The 20,887-nt window shown below is 48.7% G+C and overlaps 1 protein-coding gene across 3 annotated transcripts in view; it reads right to left on the bottom strand.

Moving 5' to 3' along the window:
• Positions 1 to 667: 667 nt before the first annotated feature.
• LOC107320997 (syntaxin-binding protein 4-like) overlaps positions 668 to 20,887 on the bottom strand; it is a 32,420-nt gene continuing 12,200 nt past the window's right edge. For 2 of the 3 annotated variants that reach the window (XM_015877454.3, XM_085514825.1), the window contains exons 6-22: positions 16,174 to 16,259; positions 15,849 to 15,969; positions 14,053 to 14,194; positions 13,776 to 13,882; positions 13,205 to 13,361; positions 11,807 to 11,879; positions 9,901 to 9,998; positions 7,876 to 7,972; positions 7,262 to 7,389; positions 6,449 to 6,541; positions 6,249 to 6,314; positions 5,920 to 6,108; positions 5,512 to 5,628; positions 4,794 to 4,843; positions 3,768 to 3,898; positions 2,390 to 2,447; positions 668 to 1,941 (exon numbers count right to left, since the gene is read on the bottom strand). In XM_015877454.3, coding sequence (XP_015732940.2) covers positions 1,836 to 1,941; positions 2,390 to 2,447; positions 3,768 to 3,898; positions 4,794 to 4,843; positions 5,512 to 5,628; positions 5,920 to 6,108; positions 6,249 to 6,314; positions 6,449 to 6,541; positions 7,262 to 7,389; positions 7,876 to 7,972; positions 9,901 to 9,998; positions 11,807 to 11,879; positions 13,205 to 13,361; positions 13,776 to 13,882; positions 14,053 to 14,194; positions 15,849 to 15,969; positions 16,174 to 16,259 — 1,819 coding nt within the window. In that variant the 3' untranslated portion in view covers positions 668 to 1,835. Of the gene's footprint in view, positions 1,942 to 2,389; positions 2,448 to 3,767; positions 3,899 to 4,793; positions 4,844 to 5,511; positions 5,629 to 5,919; positions 6,109 to 6,248; positions 6,315 to 6,448; positions 6,542 to 7,261; positions 7,390 to 7,875; positions 7,973 to 9,900; positions 9,999 to 11,806; positions 11,880 to 13,204; positions 13,362 to 13,775; positions 13,883 to 14,052; positions 14,195 to 15,848; positions 15,970 to 16,173; positions 16,260 to 20,887 lie in introns of those variants that run through there. The other variant, XR_014934109.1, reaches the window with a different exon arrangement.

Below are 20,887 nucleotides of genomic sequence, written 5' to 3'. Positions count from 1 at the left end.
CTCAGTTCTGTACCCACACTTTGAGACAATCCCATCATTATTAGTGTTGGTAGCAAAACCCCCATTGACTGCCACAAGAATCTTCAGGCCAAAATAATCAGGTCAGCAAGACCTGAAGGTGGAAGAAACACACCTGAGGCTGCGTCTGTTTTCTCCTCTTTTGTTTCATTGTGACCTTTTATACATCCCATAAGATGCTTTTCCTATTAAGTCTCAGGTGATGTTGGGCGTACGTGATGGCACAGCACAGCTGCAGACCTGCTCCTTCCCAATACCATATTGGCACTGTGCTCTGGCAGGTGTGGAGAGCAATGGATGGAGACATTGCCCTCAAACAGAGCCTGCAGCCCAACACTTCTGATGGTATCTGCCACACAAACTCCATGGGGACAGGAGGTGCTTTCCCAGACACAGCACAGACCAAACTGGTGAGACTGGGTTTGGCTCTGTGCACATCTTAACCGTCTTATAGCATTCCCCCTGCCTATATAACATGAGATGGGAACCAAGCCCTAGGGCTGAACCCACAGGTAGCACCGGTAACTGCTCCTGAAACAGGGAGCACTGGGGAGCAAGCTGTAAACTACAGCAGACTCCAAAAAGATGAATACTGTTTAAAAGCATCTTCTTCCAAGGAGGATCCTCGTGTGTGATCCAAAGAACAACGTTTCCTTTTAAAAGAAGTCTTTTAATTTGCATTCTGAGAGTTGTATTCAAAAAAAGTCACAAGCTATGAAAGTAAATTCAATTGGAATTTCACACTGGTTATTAATCCGAGAAGCTCCAGCACAAAGTTCCTTGTTTTAGCAGTGCAGTTTTATCTTTGATACAGTAGATATCAGTTATCACCATGATTTTTCCTAGGCCTGTATTGTAAAGCTATAAAGGATGCCCTGAACCCACACAAAGGAAAGCTAAAGTAACTGTAACTTGGTGTAACAGCTAGATTGCATCCCATTCTCCTGCTACTCCTGTATGTATCTTGCTGTGAGCTGTCAGAATAGTTAGAAATGGAGTTAAAAATGTAGCAGAGCAAGATATTCACCCCAGAGACACTGTGCACAGTGACTGCAAGCATAACCCAGCTCAGAAAGCCAGCACCTGCTGAGCAGCACGTTCATTTTATTTGCCAGTATTCACCTCAGACCTCTCCCACATCCACTGCTAACCACGTACAAGCTTGCATCACACGGATGTAGCTCCCAGGTGATTCTGCAGGCTGTTATTGAGGTGCGTTTGTGATGTCTGGGTTCTGCAGGGAGCACTCAGTGCTCAGCAACACGTGGGCACCAGTTGCACGCAGACACCCCCAGCAGCTTGCTGGGATGCTGCTTCTGTTTCAAGCATTGCAGCTGAGATAAGCTATACAAAAAGAATAAAAAGAGAAGTTCCTATCCCAAGACAGCTAGCACGCTACGGATTAAGCTGCATTGATGACAGCCACTAAATGTGCTTTGGTTTTTCGTATGAAATACCAAAAGGAATCTGAGTCCCTTGAGTAAGTCCGTGCTCCTCTTACTACCCAGGATCCAAGCTCTAAAAGGCTGCCAGTGAAATCCAGGCTTGTGTAACCTCTTGAGAATAGTTTTCCTATAAAGCTGCAAAACCAAGAGCAGGTAGCCTTGTATGATAGCTCAGAGGTAGACGCGCAGGGGGAGGTTGCTGATAAAGTCTTGGGTAGCAATCAGAAGGAATCAGTCTCACGTTAGAAAGCTTATTTCTCTCTCTGGGCTGCCTGGAAGCTGAAGCTCCTGCTGTGCGTCCTTGCCATCTCCCAGCACAGCAGCTGCATTACGAGCGGTCGCAGTCCTGAACATGAGCCACTTATGGGAGATTTATGTTGGCTTTGTGGGCAGCTCCTTGGTTGGGCTCGGTGGCTGCGGCTGGTCACCCTTGCTCTGGCTTGGAGGAGGTGGCCATGTGGTCTTCTGGTGGAGATGGCTGAAATGAAAGAGTGGTTTTTGTAACATGGGAAAAGGATGCAAAAGATAAGATGAAGAGTTTAGGATGGGAGGTGGTGGCCCTACGTTGTGAGAGGAGAGATTCAGGTGGGATGTTAGGACAAAACTGCTCCCTGAAGCAGCAGTGAAGCATTGGCTGCCCAGGGGGGTGGTGGGGTCACAATCTCCCCCTTGAGGTGTTCAAGAACTGTGGGGATGTGGCACTGAGGGACACAATTAATGGGCATGGTGGGATGGGCTGGACTTTGTGATGATCTCAGAGGTCTTTTCCAACACAGATGGGTATTTGATTCTATGACTTGCTACTGACTGGAGAAAATATGAGGCCATGGAGCTCTCTATCAGACGATCTGGTTCAAAGTCATCAAGGAAAGAAGTAGGAGTTATGATGTAGAAGGTAAAGAGCAAGACTGGGTTTTGACACCTACTCCTTGTAATTTGGGAACCCCTCAGCAGGCAGGCACTGGTCCCTGTCACATGGAGAAGCTGCAAGCATAAAACCAAGAACAAGTAAAGGGTTAGAGAGGATGTCCAATACAAGCACCACTGCTACACCACCATAACACACACATAAATGAAGCAGGCACTCTGGAAATGTTAACATGCTCATCTATGAGGAGCGCTTCTCAAAGGCTACTGCTATTTTCCTTGCATCCTGTGCTCTGAGAAGAGGCAGTGCAGGAAAGGCTGTGCCAGTGTGCCCAGTTGGTGAATGGCATTGAAGAGTAAGGAGTGGGCACACGTTTGGGGCTGTACCCTCACCTGATCACGACAACGGGATTATAAGCTCTTCTTTTGCATGGAAAGAGACAAGTAAGGTCAAATAACTGCTGCTAAGAAGCATCTGTGGGTCACAGCTGAGAACCTCAGGCTGGAAAATTAATTCAGATGCTTGGTGACTGATTTTCTCCCTTTTGCAGCCATGAGAGTGGAAGGGAACCTGGGCTGCCAGACCTGCATGCCAAGGAAACAGGGAGATTTCTCTTCCCCTCTACTCAGTATTGCTGCACTCATGCCAGGATGGTGAAAGAAGTTTTTGGTTCCCAGTTCAAAGCTGCTGAGATAAAATTCAGCAAAGGCAGCCCTGGGGCTCAGAACCTGCAAGAGGAGCTTGAGGAGGGCGGAGGGAGCTGAACTTATTTAGCTTGGCAAAGAGGAGGCTGAAAGGCAATCCCACAGCACTCACTTCAAGGGTAATTACAAAAGATGTTGAAGCCAAACTCTTGCTGGCAGTGGCAGACAACACAACTGGGGGCAACAGCCAGAGGTTGCACCTTGGGGAGCTCAGACTAGACGTTAGGAAAATCTTTATCTGCATGGAGCACAATGCAGCTCGGGAAGATGTTATTTAGGGAGGCTGTGGATCTCCTTTTTGGAGGTGTTTAGGATGCAGTTGGCTAAAAGCATTGCAGATCTGGTCTAGTGTGTTGGTCCTCCCTAGAACAGGAGATCTGACTGCTGATCTCAAGAAGCATTGTTCCTTTCATAGCGTTACTATGAGTCCATGAAGCCATCCTCCTTACTCCCAGTTTCTTTGAAGGACAAGCACCTTTCCTGTGGTCCGGGGCACAAGCCACACTCTTTTTGACTCTTTAGATCACAAGTCTGATTGTCAGATCCAGCTACAAGTCATACACAGAGGGCAATTACATCTCAATTAGCATGAAAGAATTGGGAATGTCCATGGGAGACTTAGCTGGTACAGGAGAAGAGGATGGAGGTTGGTGGAAAGTGTAATTAATGCTAACAATTAGCATCCTTGTGACTTGCTTGGATCTGGGTTTCTCCAGTCAGCTTAGTGCTTACCGTCCTTGTTGGAGAACATTGGTGCAAGCAGCTCTTTAGCTTCTGATAGCAAAAGGTCAACAAGATCTGAAGATGGAAGAGATGTATCTGAGACTGCGTCTGTTTTATCCTCTTCTGTTTCACTGTTGACTCTTACAAATACGGAAAGTGCCATCAATACTTCTATCATGGAACAAGCACTGAAAGTCCTGGCCAGCTTCTTCTGAAGGATACTTAACTCTGCATGACTGCATTCAGGGGGCATTGCCCCTCCAACCCTCAGCATTACAGGAGTCTCTTTCAGATATGCTCGTGTTGTTACAGGTAGAGATTTAAGATACACTATTACTTTGTTCAAATTTCTATATATATATATTTTAAGGATCCCTCAAAGTCTTTTATCCTTTATTACCATAGGAATAACCATCTTGGAAACCTCGCCATCTTAAAGAATTGCTTCCCCTTAACATCCCTCTTACAGATCAGCTTTCTTTAAGGGGCTGCCATTACCAACATGGCCCTGACCTTTCTACAGGTGAATCAATTTAAAACAAACGAAAGCAAAACATGACCAGAGTTCCCATAATAGAATTCTGATACGTTTCCTCCAAGGGTTAGAGGAGCCCTGACCTTCCTTTCTGCAACCGTTCCTGAAGCTAAGAGTCACGTTTGCTCTTTGCTTCCACTCACTCTATCAGTTTCCATAGCTGCTGATAGAGAAGTACATGTCCCTAAACCCAAAAGAGTGATTTATATTAGGAAAAGCAGGTGAGTCACAACTCTGCTTCATTCAAACAGCTTGCTAAGGGATTGTGCTAACAGGAGCAGCTTAACCACAGGAGTGCTTCACCTAGTCATTTCTCCCCCAAAACAGAGGCAAGCTGCTCCCAAAGCACCAACAGAACTGCAGCCCCCAGAGCATCATTTCCCAATGGTTTCCTTCCCAAAGTGACAGCATAGGTAGGTTCTGTGTGAATCACCTTCCCCTCGGAAAGGTCAGAAATATGAAATGTTCCTGGTCTGCAGTTCCCAGGAGCCATCTCCTACCTTTTCTCATCCGGTAGGTGACCGGGTGTGCTCAGGACCTTGTGAACATTCTGCCATAAAAGAAAAGCAAAACAAAACAAAAAGGTTTCAGACTTGTAGGAACGAATAATTCCTGAGAACAAACCCCATGGGCTTCTGCTGCTGATCAGATTTAACATGACAGTAATCAGCTTCTCCTTATTCATTGCCCTTGAAGCAAATATCTCAAGGCCTTTTGCAGCACAGGCAACGTTCACAGCCCATGCAAATACACAGACACTTCTAAATGATGCGTTTGAATGCCAGCAAATAAAGTATACTGAACACAGCATAAAAATACTCTTTCAAAGAGTGGTTTGGCAGGCTACATTTCAGCAAGGCTGTGATCATGGCTACCAAACCATCCCTGCTTTCTGAATGATACCCACACATATAATTTCCCCCTGTGATTAGTGAATGCTCAGATAGTACTGAGGGATGAGCTTCCACTGAGCCTGGCCTTGAATGCCTGCAGGGATGGGGCATCCACAGCCTCCTTGGGCAACCTGTTCCAGTGCATCACCACCCTCTGGGTGAAAAACTTCCTCCTAAGATCCAACCTCAGCCTCCCCTGTCTCAGTTTAAAACCATTCACTTCCTTTCTCTCCACCAGGAGATGGACTATGGACCAGGAAATGAGCTGGAATAGCAAAATCCCTCCTAAGGAAAGAGGCCGCAGTAATGCAGCTCAGCACATCACCTGCACAAACAGGAGCAGTTTCCTATTGCAGATCTCCAGGCGCTTCCGTGAGACTTCAGATTTCCGTAGCTGACCATCAGCCAGGGACAGCTGCCTCTTCAGCTCCAGGATGTCCTCCTGCCCAAGAGAGGAAGGTGATGAGGACCCTCCAGCCCTGGCTTTGACCAGCTCACAGCATTTGCTATAAACAGAAACCTCAGTCCTCTTGGAACGAATGGTGTGAGCTGCACAGAATATAGTGCACACCCAAAGGCAGTGCTGGCCTTGTAGAATACAGCAAGTGATGTATACACTACCATGACTTTCTTCTGTATAGGGAGAAGATGGAAGCTCCTGAGAAGGATCAGGAGCGCTGTTCAGCCCTGTCTCTGTGTGTATCTGTACTCCCAGGCTCAGGAGTTGCATTACCTCTATCTCAGCGACGTGTTTCGCTTTTTTCCCTGCCAGCTGCATCTTCAGTTCTGCAATTTCAGCTTCCAGCAAGTGGATCACTTCCTCATAGTCCTGCTCTGCGCTGTGTGCCTGTCTCTGCACCACCTCAGCCATCTGCAGCTTGCTGTGCAGCGTCCGGTTCTCCGAGAGGAAGCCCAAGGCTTTCTGGAAGCAGTGAGAAGCAATGTGAATGCACTGCATCCCCTTTCTGGGTCAGGGAGAACCTGAGCTTCTGTTAAAAAGAAAGAAGAAGAAAAAATGATCAACAGTTTGTGCCACATCCAATGAGGCAGCTCTTCACCCACCTGGTTCAGCCTCTGGAGCTCATCTTCCATTGACTTCTTATTGCTCTCCATCTCTTTCAGGAGAGACTAAAGGAAATATCGTCACCAGATTAGAAGCAGCAAGTGATAGGACATCCCCTAAAAGGGATCCTGGTCTTTTAGTGAGGGGGGAGAGGGAGTTGAGGACCCACTCTGGGGTCTACATGGAGGAGAGGTCCCACCTTCAGCCTTCGGACTTCTTGCCGCAGATCAGTCATCTCCATCTGGAGCTGCTCCATCTCCTCGCTGCCGTTGCAGCTCATTGAGTCAAGGGTCTGCATGCAGAGGGTAGAGGACAAGCAGTGTTAGGCACCACTGCACCAAAACCAGTGAGTTGTGTTGCAGGTGTATTGCTTTCCATCCCCAGAATAGCTGTGAATCAAACTCATTTGGGAAAAGAGATGGCATTTGTAGGAAGAAAATGAAAAGGCGCACTAAGTAATTCAACGGGACGCTTCCCCTCCACTCCAGAATTTGAGTCTCTGATCCCTCATTAAGGCAGACTGCTCTTTCATGGATATCTTCATCTATCTGAGATCAGCTTTCTGTAGTGCTTAGAGAAGTACCTTAGGTTTTGTACCATCATATACATAGGATGGCCTGGGTTGAAAAGAACCACAATCCTCACCCAGTTCCAACCCCCTGCTGTGTGCAGGGTCACCAACCAGCAGCCCAGGCTGCCCAGAGCCACATCCAGCCTGGCCTTGAATGCCTGCAGGGATGGGGCATCCACAGCCTCCTTGGGCAACCTGTTCAGTGCATCACCACCCTCTGGGGGAAAAACTTCCTCTTAAGATCCAACCTCAACCTCCTGTCTCAGATTCAAACCATTCACCCTTGTCCTATCACTGCCCCCCCATGTAAACAGCCATTCCCCCTCTTGATTATATGCTCCCTTCAAGTACTGGAAGGCCAACCTAAATCTTCCACACCCACCCCTGCACAGCCCCACAGTATCAGCTCCTCGGGAGCAGGGCTGAAGGACATGCACTGACCGGGGAATGGAATGCTGATGTATCCAGCAGGCTGGCCACCTCATGCTGTGTGAAGAGCACAGAGCTGGAGTCCAGGCCAGCCTCATCCAGCTCATCCTGCATCACATCCCTGAGTGCTTGGAGGAGGTCTGAGGGGAAAAGGCAGGAGAGAAATGAAAGAGCTTGGGGAAACCCCTTGGCTGCCAAGAGTGGGATTAGAGACACTTATAAAGATACATACTCTAAATATATATGTAATTCTAATTAAGAACCATGCATTAGAACACTGTGGATTTCAGTTATAAACATTTGAACCAAGACAGCATTTCCCTGCCCCAGCCTGCCTGCTGGTGCTCCTTCTGACCTAAGCAATGCAGTCCAAACCGATGGCTTCAGCACTTTGGAGCAACATTGAATTGATGGGGGTGAACATCAAGATTTGGTCTGCATTCAGGTGCAGTGGGGAGGAGGCACTCTTGGTATCTGCTGCTTATTATAACTACTTTCAGTCTACATCTGGGCTCAATTGAATGTTTCTGCCCAGCCCGCTGCCTTCCAGCAGCCATCTCTCTCTTCTCTCAGCCATCACTAAGGCTGCACAGATGCTCAAAGCCCACGGGGAGCTGCCTGCTCACCTCCATAGGCCACTGTCCCCTGTGAGTCCGTGGTCAGGCTCTGCCGCAGCTGCCTCTTCTTCTCCTCGGTCACCTCCAGGCCGAGGTACTGCAGAACCTGCCGCAGGAACAACAAGCACTTAATAGAAAAATACTAAATATAAGGAATGCTTTGAAGGAGGTGCTGAGAGAACAGAGCTGGGTTACTCTTGGAAGCAGCTCCAGGCATCAGCTGTTGCAGGAGCAGGGTTGGGCTGGATTTCCAGTCTCTCCTTTCCTACAGCTGTACAGCAATGCTTGTTCCAGGAGATATGTTCACAGCTCTCCAAGAACATGTTATGCAGATGGCAAACAGATCTGCAGCTATTAAATGGGCAGGAGCTTTATTAAATGCTTGGAGCTCTTTCTCTTGCAGCCTGAACCGTGCTTGGGATTGAGAGGAGAAAAACTATTCACAGTGTATTTCCTGAGGCAATGGAGAGACATTCAAATACTTTCCCTCTTCACTGCACCTATTGCTCTCATTATGAGGATGCTCCTGCAGATATTTATCAACCCAACCCCTGGGCACTGCACAGAGGTGGCTAAACCTGTGCAAAAACCACTTTGGTGCCAGAGGCAACGACTAAAAGACTTTAAAAGACAAATTCCGGCTCAACAGAGAAGCTGGGAATGAGCTGGGATTGAAGTTGAAACTGCACCTGTGCCTCCTACTCAAGGGTCCCACATTCCACATGAGCGTCCCCACCGTGTCACCCTATAGGAGATACAGCAGCCACCCCTCCCAGTGATGGGTTCTGGAAGGGAATGCCAAGAGCCCAAGCTCCTCACACTGCAGAGAGGCTGGTTTATAGCCAAGGTAGAGACAATCCTAAATCCCTATCTTGGAGAACAGGAAGTAGGAGAGAGGATGGGATAAAAGAAAAGGAGACGGGGGAGAAGAGAGGATAGAGAATAGGAAGGGATAAAGGATAGAAGAGAGGACTGAGGTTAAAGGATAGGATAGAGTATGGAATGGGATAAAATGGGATTGGTTGGGAGAGAAGATAGGGGGTAGAGGGTAGGATAAAGGATAAGATAGGACAGAATAGAGGATAAAGGATTGGATAGAGGATGGGATGGGAGAGAGAACAGCGGATAGGGCAGGGGATGGAGGGCAGAGGATAGGATAGGGGTTATAAGAGAAGAAGGGAGCCGAGCCCCGCGCTGCCGGGCGGTGGCAGCAGATGTCCGCCGGAGCCCCGCACTGCCCCTAAAAACAGCAGCGCCCGGAGTGGGGAGGAGTGACGTACACCCCAAAACCAGAGGGGGGAGCACGACCCCCACGACAGACTGCACAGCCGAGGGAAGGCAGTGCTGGGGGGTGGCCAGGAGGAGCTAAGTTTCTTCCAGTGGCTCTTAGCACACAGCTGGGATGCTCACCACACCCTGCTCTCCTTTTTAGATCTCCTAAAGCTGGACACAACCTCCAGCAAACTCAACTGAAGAGTCGAGATGAAGGGCTTTTCCAGAATCTTCAGCAACGATTGGATAAATTAACTGTAGCAGGTGAGCAGTGCAATGCCACCATGGAACCACACTCCTGAGCTGTAGCCCTGGGTGGCTACAAGTGAGAGTAAAGGGGACTAAAGCAGCAGCAGCCCCTGCTTGGTACAGAATGGGGTGTGCTGGTTAGAGCACTGATCAGGCACAGCAGCTTTATTCTGTGCAAACATCCAGGCTGATTCCTTCCGACCATTCCTATTCAGTTTTGCAATTGGGAAGTGACACAGTGACCTCAATGCTAACACCTGGTGCAACTCCCCCATAACCAAATGCAATATCAGTGCACAATGGAAAGTTCTCTACCAGTTCCCAGCTGAACACCAGGTTTTGCTGTGTCTACTCTCAGCTCAGGGCCAGATTCCCAGGCTGTGTGCAGACCACCCACCCACCGTCAGTATTCAGCACAGGGAGGGACTGGTGGCACATCTACATCCTGGATGTTCTGCACAGAGCACCCCAGGAGGGTGGGGAGGAGATGCCACTTTGGGACCATGCACTCACCAGCTCCAGCTTGCCATCCTTGAGGCGAATGTGAGGATCCAGTGCTACTTTGGGTTTGGAGCCCGTGGCTGCTCTCAGGCTGGGGGCTGAGCAGGGTGCTGAAACACCAGGGGGAAATGTTAATGGAAGAGGGCTTGGATAGAGGAAAGAAGTGCCTGTGAAGCAATGTTCAGGTTACATAAAGTAGAATGTGGATGCAGCAGAACACAACTAAAGAGCAGGATTTGTTAAATCTGGTCCCAGGCCTGCAAAAGGCCTTGGGCTCCTTTCCCAGGCAGGCTGATGGGGTGGAAGTTGGATGCCGAAACATCCCTGTAAGAGGAGAAAGGGCAGCAGTGTGCAGGTTGATGCTATCTCAATAAGGGGAAAACCCTCTGCTGACAGCTGGCTGCTCCCTGCAGGTGCTGTCCCCAAAGCTCATTGATGGTGCAGGGCATAGATAACACTGCTATGGCATTTGTGCTCCTTCATCCCTGGGAGAAACCCCACAATTAAACCATGTCCGTAAGTGACAACATCCCCTGGGAGAAGCTCAGGGTGGCTCTGCTCACCCTACAGCATGGCAGTCCCTCATTGTGCCAGCAGCACAGGATTCTCCCAAGGGCCAGTTCTTTTTTCCTGCCTGAGATCTGCTTTACAGACTGGGCTCCCATCTCTGGCCCAGCCTTTCAGTGGTGCCCGACAGGCACAAGCCTCATCCTAATCCTGAGATTCATCTGCTCTGCTAATGGCAGCAGCTGGAAAGCAGGAAGAGGTAACACATGGGGCTGCTGGATTGGCCACTGGCACTTCACTCCCCAAGTTCAAGGGCAGAGATGTTACCTCTGAGCATGGCTAATCAGGATTAGCTCAGCAAGGCTCTGCTGTCAGCACTGGACATGCGGATATCCAGGCTGTCTGCTGGGCTCCTACCTCCAGGCAGCCCTGACCTGGGCTCTGAGCATGGCTTACTGCTCTTTCAAAGCCACTTGTCTGCTTTCAGGGGTGACAACACCAACACAAAACCTTTCTCAGCACTCAGCACAAAGCAAACGTGTGCAATAAAATCCCCCAGCTAAGGCAGGAAGCCATGAGGTCATCACTATTTTGCTGGATTGCCTCCATGGCCTGGGGGTGGTTTGCTCCCCATCGCCAGGAGCAATGACTGCTGGCTGTGGCCACATAAAAGCCTCCCTGAAACCAAGGCTGTGCCTGCTGTGGACTCACTGCCATGGTAAAAGCCCACCTTTCCAGGTAGAAGCAACCTCTGTACCACAAGGATATATGGGATCTTGCTGAAAGTAACCTTCCCAGGCCCCAGATCATGGGTGTAAATTAGGCTCCCTGTGATTCCTTTATGGAAAGGTGAAGCTACATGGGGATCTGAGCTCAACCCCCCACCACCAGTCCCCTGGGGCTGTCCCACCTGATTACCAGCTCACAGTGGGCTCAGAGCATGGGGAGGAAACAGCATGAAAAAGCAAGCAAAAATAAAGCCTGGACTTAGTGAGAAATCTGACAGTCTCATCTAGAAGCAACTTTGATTCGAACACCTGAGGTGAACTCTTTGTTCCTTCCCATCAGAAGGCAATGCTGCCTGCAAGGATCTTTGCACCTGGGCGAAGGTGCTGCTGCAAACAATCCCATGGGACAAGCACTGTTTCCTATTGCCAGTAGGAGACAGCACTCCTCCAAACCTCTTAGTAAAAACTTTTGCTATTATGGACAAATCAACACAAGCATAACAACGACCTATTGGGTGTACCACCTTCCCTCTCTACTACTGGGGTCAGTGTCGTTATCACAACATCAAATTACACTACAGTAATATAAATGCTGCTGGAAGTGGATCTCATTGTCCCCAGCACTGAGGAGCCACAGCTGTGCTTGTGGCCAACACAGATCTAACGAGGAGCAGGGCTATTACCTGAGACAGTGAGCTCTGGTGGGCAGATATCTGGTGACAAAGAAGGCACAGGAAAATGGTTTTCATGTCTGCTCTAGAAAAAGAAGACAAAGAAGGTATAGAGAATCACTGAGCACAATCTAGAGGTGTAAATACAGAGCAGAGGAGCTCAGAGGGAGCAACCCAGCTGTCCCTGAGCCATCCCAAAGCAACTGCACATGGAAAATGTGAATTCATCTTTGCTCTAGCTGAAATTAAGAGCTGAGGATGAGTTTGGCTTCTTGAGCTTTCTCCATAGGGGTTCTCCTTAAGCCCCTGTGCTCAGAACACCGCTGAGTTCCTCATTATGACCATGGTCACCCCAAACATAACTCAGAATGAGTGTGACAGGAAGCAGAGCTGTGTGCCCACCCTTTCTCGACTATCAGCTCATGGGCTGAAGCCTGAAGATGAAGGGAAAGGAGCCACAGCCCAGCTGAGCTGAGCCATCATTAGGGGTTCCATCTTCTAGCAACAAAGCGAGGGAAGGAGAAATGTAATTCCAGCCAGAAGTTTGTTTTCACATACATAGAATTACACAAGCTGGATGATAAAGGTATATTTATGTGTATATATAGGCTAAGGCCAACTTTCATAAGCATGTCTGCAGCCTGGCACAGCCAAAGGCAACGTGCGCTTGGCATCCTTGTGAGTCTGTGTCTCCACAGGGTCTGGAAAGGAAAACCTTTGGGAATGATGCTCATACAAAAGGAAACATCATCCAGCCTTTTCTTATGGTATTTGAGGTGGAAAAGGGCGGGCGATACAACAGGCATTGCAACAATCCAGGAAAGGAATGCTAACTGCACACAGCCCAGCCACAGGCCTAAATTATCGTGGCGGATGCATGGTTAAATCCTGTATCACTGTGCACAGCTCCAGCCCTCACCTCAGCAAACACAGCGTAGAGCAAGGAAGCGTGAGCCTGTCTTATCATTAAGCTGGCAAGGAGCAGTCATGGGCTGCTTAGGAATGCTACAGGTTTGTCCTCATCAGAAGTCTTTAAGAACAAAGAGCTGTTCCTGCCTTAGGTAGGAAACTAGATCAAACTGACTCTCGTAATCCCTTCCAGCCCTACGGTGGCTTGGGAATGAGATGCAGGTTGCTATCCAGGCACTGCTGTTTTTTTAAACCTGACACTCCTGAAACAGGTCTGGATGGAAGCTCTGGAGACAAAGCTCCTGTCATTTGCCCCAAACCCAAGACAGAAGACACAATATTTCAGCTTTAAAATACCCAGTTGCAAAACAGAGACGTATGCGTCAATGCTACAGACTGTTCCCAGTCCAGAAAGAGCGCTATAAGGTCCCTAAAAAAGGGGTTTTGTTGATCAAAGGAAGATCACAGGACTGTGGTCTCAGACCTGAATTTTCAGCCTACCTCTGGGGACCTCACGTGGACCTTCAGTCTGCAGGAGCTCAGCCCATTTCCCACAGCCTTTGGTGGTGGTGGCGATGGGATGTTGTTATGAGGTGACAGTCCGGGATGTAACCGTCCCCTTCCAGGAATAAAGGCCACTTCTGTGTTTCCCTCATGTCTGAAAGAGCAACAAATAGAGACTATTTTAAGAATGAATAAAGCACAGCTGAAATTTGTGAAACTTTTGTGCCCGTGGTTCTTTCTACAGGGCAATCTCACTGAGGCCAATGGAATCCACACCAGCGCAGGGGATCTCCACCAGCCAGGTTGCTTGTTTGGGCTTAAGTTCTAAACCAGAACCCTTCTGGGCAGCGATATGGGATATTCACAAGGACAGAGCATTGGGAAGCTCTGTGTTATACTCTGTGGGGGTCTGGGCTGTCAACATTTCTTTGGGTCATGGGCACTTTGAAGTGCCATTCAAACACAAACAGCCTTCTGCTTCCTGAAGCCAAAGGTTGGCAGGACATTAAGGGTTTCTCCCCAGGACTGTTACACTGTGTTGATGACAGGAGATGTACTGCACGCCTACCTGAATTTGGCTTTTGCAATAATTTTTCTGGCCTCTTCCAGTGTGCTGCCCACCAAAGAATCTCTGTTGATAGCAATGAGTTGGTCACCGGGTCGGAGCCGACCATCCTAAACAAAGAGAAAAAGCACTGGGAAAGAATGTCCCTCTGCCCAGCACCTTCTCCTGCAGTACAATCTCCATTAGTCTATGTAATGCATTATTCATCCCTTTGCTTCAGAACAGCTAGAGTTCTCGAAATAGCTATTCAAAGGCACTGAGGGTTTCTACACTGACTTACCTTGTAGCAGTCACCATCTGGTGTAAGTTCTTGGACGTAAACCATGGGTCCATCAGGCCTGTTGGCTCCACCGCTGACCATCAGCCCTAGGCCAGAGGACTTTGCTATAGAAATACTCTGGATTCCTGATTCAATGGAGCAGCTGCAAGGGAGAGAGGTTAGCAGGTGACTCAAGGTGACCTTGGTTTATTTCACCACGTCTCTGGATGAATTTGGCCTGGTTCTCTTCAAGCATAGGGTCTTTTCTGCCTCTGCATCTCTTTATCAAAGCCATAGCAGGGCCTGGGTTGAAAAGGATCATAATGATCATTCAGTTTCAACCCCCCCCTCCATGGGCAGGGTCACCAATCAGACCAGGTTGCCCTGAGCCACTTCCAGCCTGGCCTTGAATGCATCCAGGGATGGGGCATCCATCCACCCCACGTGGGAGGCAGGAGGTGAAGACACCAGTTTCACAGCAGATGTTGTTTATCATTATGAAGATAATTGCCTTGCCTAATCCTGAACGTGGGGAATACCTGTTTTCATATAAAGAAATGTGCTTTAAAAGACAGAAGAAACTAAACTTTTAGCCAGTATAGATTTTGCACCCTTGTGCCCAAAGCACACAAAGAATTAATGAGGTTATCATTCAAAATCCAACCTAAATCACCAGACAGATTGGCTGGCTAACTACTAAGCATCCATAGCAGGAGTCAAAGTGAATCTCACTGTGTGCCTCCTTAACCTTATGAAAAATCATTGCCCTAAGAAATGCAGGGGGTTAACTGAGGAGGGAAGATGCCTGCTTTATCCAAACCAGCTGCCAAGGAGATGAGCTGGCCTCTCCTCTGAAAGGGTCTCTCAACTCTGTGCAAGCAGCTTAAACCTCTGGTGCCAAATATTTGTGCTCTGCAAATCCCTAATAAAGGGTTGATATTTAGCAAGAGGATTTACTGGTTCTGCAGAGAGGCCTGATTCTCCACAGCAGCAGCAACTTGACTTGTTTACAGTGTCAAAGGAAAAGGAGCTGTGGGCCCTGGGGACCAGCGGTCCCAATTCCAGCACCGCTGACACCCTTTGCATTGTGCGTCTCTCGAAGGACAACCCCACACACCCTAGTGAGGAGACTCGGCCAAAAACAAGCTCAGCCTGCCCAAACCTCTGACCCTGCGAAATATGAAAGGGCCGGATGACCACATGAAAACACACACTCCAGGAAACGCTCCCAAGGCCAAAGGACAAGGTGTCTGTAGGTGGCCATGGCTCACTGTCTCGCTGTGCCATGTCAGCGTGCCAGGAGCAGGGCAATGGGAAATGTGCTCTTCAGGCACCTTGTGATGGCAGCAGTGGCCTCACAGAGGTGCTCAGTGGGGTTTGGAGAGGTGATGGGCACCGTCCTCACGGTTGGTGGGATGCCACAACTTCTCCCCATGTTTCAGAGGGGAGGAAGATGAGTGGTTGTGTGGTTAACCAGAACCCAAATGTGTTGACCATTTTGCTGGGGAAGCTTTTCAGCTGTTGGGGTACAGACTTGCCAAGAAGAGGAGAGCTACTGCTGTGACAAGGACAGCTAGGGGACACTCTGGAATTGGTGTTATAACAGTAAACTATCACGCTGATTCAATAGTACAGAAGACATAAAGATGAACAAGCCATCCTTTGAACACTATAGTCATGTTAGTGTAGTTTTTCTACCCAAAACAGTATTAGATATATGGTGGCATCTTTCTGACCAGCAAGTGGTCTGGAGCTTCTCACTTTTTACTGTACATACATCACTACCCCGTGGCACACTGGGGCCTGGCTGTACTTACTGTGTGTGGGGTGCATGCGCTGGGCTGCCGACAAAGGGGCCGTGGGAGCTGGCTGGGCTCAGCAGCAGCGGGCTCTGGGAGCGTGAGGAGGAGCCTGAGGATGTGCTTTCCAGGTACCGACCTAAAGAGGAAGGTTACAATCAGTTCAGGGAACAGAAAATCTTCAGTACCACCCTCCTGCTTTGATATCCTCAGACATCACCTCCTCCAAGCCTTCACCCAAACCAAATCAGACCAAAATACACTCAAAATAGCACTGAGACAAAGAAAACTCTATTGACAGAGGGTTGAAGGCAGCCATGGAGCTGCTGGTGCTGGTACTCACTGCCACCATGTAGGACTGGTGAGCTCCGTGCGGAGCCGGTGTTGCTCTGGGAGCCAAACTTCTCCAGCAGCTCTGAGAACTCTCTCCTGGAAAGGAAAACATGAGATGGGTCAGCAGCTGCTGACCGTTTCCCACCCCGCTATGTGACAGCAGTGCCCTCACTCTGTGACTTATTACCAAGCCCATAGGGCTGGCTCCCTCCAGCATTGGAGGGCAGGAAGAGCTTTCTCACACCTAAAGCCTGCAATCTCAAGAGGTTGCCTTCATTAATGCTTTGCTGCCAGGCTGAAACTGAAAACACCCAAAGGTCCTTGCTGAGCCTTGACTGCTCATGTATGAGAGGTGTTGCTTTGCAACCTTCCTTTCAGCAAGCAGAACATGTGGAGATCTTAAGCCATTAAGACCCACCATTAGCCACGTTTACCAGCTCTTGCATCATTTCTGTAATCCTTCTTTGAGCTGCTGTGAGCCTCTCACATCCGTTCAGACAAGGGGGCACAGATAAGGGGATGCTGGGGTCAAGCACCAGCCTCATGCACCCATCCATGCTGCGTCTGTTCTTTGGGCAAGGCAGCTGCCATTGCTCTGCTCCTGTGCCATCCCCTCCCTTCATAACCCAATGCTTCCCAGCCAAGTCAACCTTCACTCAATGAGAGAAGTCCCAGGGCTGACTCATTCCTTCCAGGTGTCATTACAGCCAGAGGAGAGACCCTGAAATTGGTGCTTCTGTGGCAAAGACAGCGTTAGGTGTCCGCTTTGAAGGCAGGAGGGAATCCCCATGGGAAGGCAGCCGGCTGACGGCGCAGCCACATGAAAAGCCAAGCAATGAGCAGCCAGTTCTCACAACTAACAGCCAGTCCTGCCCAGGACACAACCTGCAGCAGCAGTTTCCTCACCGAGCAGCCTGCTCTTGCACACCGACAGACGTTGTGTCATTGGCACGCTCTGCCATGGTAGATGCTGTGTGTTATTGGCCAGGTTAGAGTCAACAATATAAAACGATGAGTGAATCATCAGCTCCTCAGGATCCTGCTGGAAGTGTTCTCAGTAATTTAAGCCTTCCCATTAACAACCAGCTCTCTACCTGACTTCAAAGCACAATGCCTGCCTTATCTTGTATTGCCATCAGATGTATGCCTTAATCATTCCTTTTAATGCTAATTTTAAATCCAAGTATCACAGAACGCTTAGTGGAACGTCTCAGTGAATCCAGATATTTTGCATTGGCACTGTTGTCTCTGTCAACCAAACCTATGACCTTAAAAGAAGGCAACTGGTTTGTTCAAGAACCTTGACTCCCATAAAGCTATTTCAAGTGGGAGATCCATTGAAATAAAGCACTGAGCACTGAATAAGTTGAAGGACAGCTAAGATAGATCCTATAGGCACTCACTGGGGCTTGGGAAGGCAATGGGTACCATGCTGATGGCAAACCCACATCTTCTTCCCATGTTTCAGAGAGGAGGAAGATGAGCAGTTACGTGGTTAACCAGAACCCAAACGTGTTGGCCATTTGGTCAGGGCAGCTTTTCAGCTCTTGGGGTACAGACCTGCCAGGAAACATCACTTTCATGAAGCTACTCCAGCTGGTAGTTTCTATTATTAAACACTGAAACATGAACTAAGTTGAAAGACATCTTGGATAGATCCTATAGCAGCAGAATGTTGACTCCCCATCCTATGCTTTCCTTGGGATAAGCCATGAATGGATTTTACCTTAGCAGAAATTCCTCACTTTTCCAATAAAAGCCCTGTATTTTCATAGAGCATTCGGATCCCCATTTCCTGGTAACTCACGCGGAGATGGATGGAATCATCCCTCTGTGACCTACTGTAATGGCAGGGCTAACCTGCTAGAAGCTAACATGCTATTTCCAGTGATTACCAAGCCATCAGCAGCTGGCTTTTTGTTTTGGGCTGGGTGTTTCTGTGGTCATCCATTGTTACATTTTCCCCAGATAATAATTCAGCAAAGCATGGGACAGGTTATGAACTTAAAACAATGGCTACAAATTCCTTAGTCAATGCAAATGCAACTGGTCCAGCAGCTCCTGTGTTCTTTAGCTCTGCTGAACAATGCAAGCCCAATCAACAGCCCGTGCTGTCAAACCCTTTGTTATGAGCAAGGGCAGGCAAGGCTGGGGCATTCTTTCATGTTATTTGAGTTTTGTTCATCTACAAAGTGAGATGTCCAGCCCAGCTGCTTGCTGGAGGGACAGGTGACAACCTGCATCACACGCTGCCCTCCTGGCTTTGTTGGTCAATACTGCAAGCAGCAATTCCATGAAGGCCTAAAGATGTGATTAACTTGAAGGCTATCCCAGCAGCAAGCAATGCACTGCCCTTTACTCAGTATTGTATTTGAAGAAGAGAGAACTCCAGGGAGACCCAAGAGCAGCCCTTCAGTGTCTAAAAGGGCTGTAAGAAATTAGATTCTTCAGCAGGGTCTGCTGGAAGAAAAGATGGTTTCAAACTAAAGGAGGGGAGATTTAGATTCAATCTAAGAAAGAAGTTCTTTACAATAAGGGCAGACAGGCACTGGCACAGGGTGCCCCATCCCTGCAGGCCTACAAGGTTAGGCTGGGCAGGCTGCCCTGCACAGAGCTCAGCCCTGCAGCGTGGAGTTGATGATGGCAATGCAGCAGCAGCCAGCTGCGGCTGACTTTGCAGTAGATTAAGCAGCAGGGGGTCAATCTTCCCGCAGAATATTGCTGTTTTATCTCATAATACCTTTTTGTCCTGCTCTTTTGTTCTTGGGAGAACAAAGGGTGAGTCCAACATCAAAGGTGACGTGAGAGCACCGCGTCTGGAAGCCTGAGCCCTGCACCAAGACTGGGGAGAGAGGAGCCTGGGACACTGCTCTCATTAATAGCGTCTCAATAAATAAAGCCTGCAGGGCAGTGGAACCCTGAACCCAAAGAGCTGCAACCATGATGCAAGCAGCCAGCAAGGCTGTTTTCTCACACCCATCAAACAGCAGCTGTGGCATTTTGAGCTCTGAGGTGGGCAATGATCTGTATCCATGGATCCACACAGGTGCCTGGAAAGCAGCAGTGGGCACACATGCATCGTGGCTTTGGGATGAAAGAATGTGCTTCTCTCTTAAGAGCACCTAAAGAGCCTGGGATGTCAGGCTCGCTGGAGTGAAGATTTTCAGGCTGGATGTGCTCCAAGCACCTGATGGAGCTATGACCGTCCCTGTTGATCACATGCAGTGAGACCAGATGACTTCTAAAGGTCCCTTCAACTCAAACTATTCTATGAGAGCAGCCACAGGAGCAAGCTCCCACCCACAGCTGGAGCTTGCAGGCTAAGGGGATCACCACACATATGCTCTATGTGTGTTGCAATCACTGCGTATGGAAAGACATGATTAACACATCAGCCCGTTTTTTGACAAGATGACCCGCATGCATCGTGCTCAGATGTGTGACCAAACACCAGCTATGCTGTGCTAGGAGGTGCAGCACAGGAAGGCTTTCTCACACTGATAAACCTGAAAGACCGGCATGGTATCAGCACAGCCCACGGAAACAAGGAGCTATTGTAACTTTGGGGCTGAGGATGAATAAACAATGATTACATGTATGCAATAAAATTATCCTCATTAGCCAAAAAGGAGCACAGATGAAATGAGAACCAACTGTCCTCCAGAGCGCCCAGCTCTAAATCTGAATGCTCTGCTCCAAGCCCTAGCATTACTGCAGCTCTCTGCAGGATGCCTGATTTTCCAGGCCGAAAGCACGCATCTTATACATGCCAGGACTGAGATCCATTACCAGCACAGGTAATTGGGGCTTATAATTAACTTCAGGGACAAATAATAGCGTTTATAAGTCAAATTCACCCAAGGGCAACCACAGCAAAATGCTACTCAGCTGAGTCATGGGGAAAATTGGCAGGCAGGGCAAATCTTCTTCCAAACCCAGAGCCATCGCCTTTCCTCCCCCGCTGTGCAAAGAAAAGCTGCAGGGTGGTGCTCAGCCCATGGCCCGGAAAGCTGACATGGCATTGTAAAAATGAAGGCAGATGTAAGGAAAAAAAAGAGTAGGTAGGAAGGAGGAAAATCCTCCTTCCTTGTTCTACAGCCCTTCATCCTGGAGATGCTTCATCTCTGAGATTATTATGTAAGCGAAATCTCTGCAAATCTTTACCAAAAACAAAGCCAACCCACCATAAATAAACTGCTTACTTTTCCCCCTGTCCCTCTGGGTAACCTTATGTAGATTTAACGGATGAGCAGACGGAGGCTGAGCACAGTGCTGGAGGTCTGCCTGCCCCCAGCCAGGCTCTGCACTGCATCACAGGAGCTGCAGCCAGAGCCACGAGTGGGGATGCTTTAAAGAACCATCTGCTGTAGTTTACAATATTAAGAGGTGAGGTCGAGGGGCCTGAGCAGCTCAGAGCAGACAGAAGTCAATGAAGAACTGAGTGTCCCTGTTTATAGCAACCTGATGGCCTCAGCCAGAGCATCTGCGGCACCTACTGAGGGACTCAGGCTTTGTGTCATTATTTAGGATGCAATTTCCACTTATAAAGCACAATAAAAGAAGTAGTCTGTCATTAATACCAAATACTCCTTCCTCCAGAATATAATGCATCTCAGCCCTGTCATTACAGCACTCTCACTGCTGAGCTAAGGGGGTGATGCTCCATGGCTGTAAATGGATAAGAAATGAAAACACAGTCTCTTACACTAATGGGACATGGGTGC

This window comes from Coturnix japonica, chromosome 13, assembly GCF_054131305.1.
Source record: "Coturnix japonica strain WE chromosome 13, WE-NBRP24, whole genome shotgun sequence".
Taxonomy (NCBI): domain Eukaryota; kingdom Metazoa; phylum Chordata; class Aves; order Galliformes; family Phasianidae; genus Coturnix; species Coturnix japonica.
Note: the sequence above shows the minus strand (reverse complement) of the source record. Positions and strands in the feature narration are given on the sequence as shown.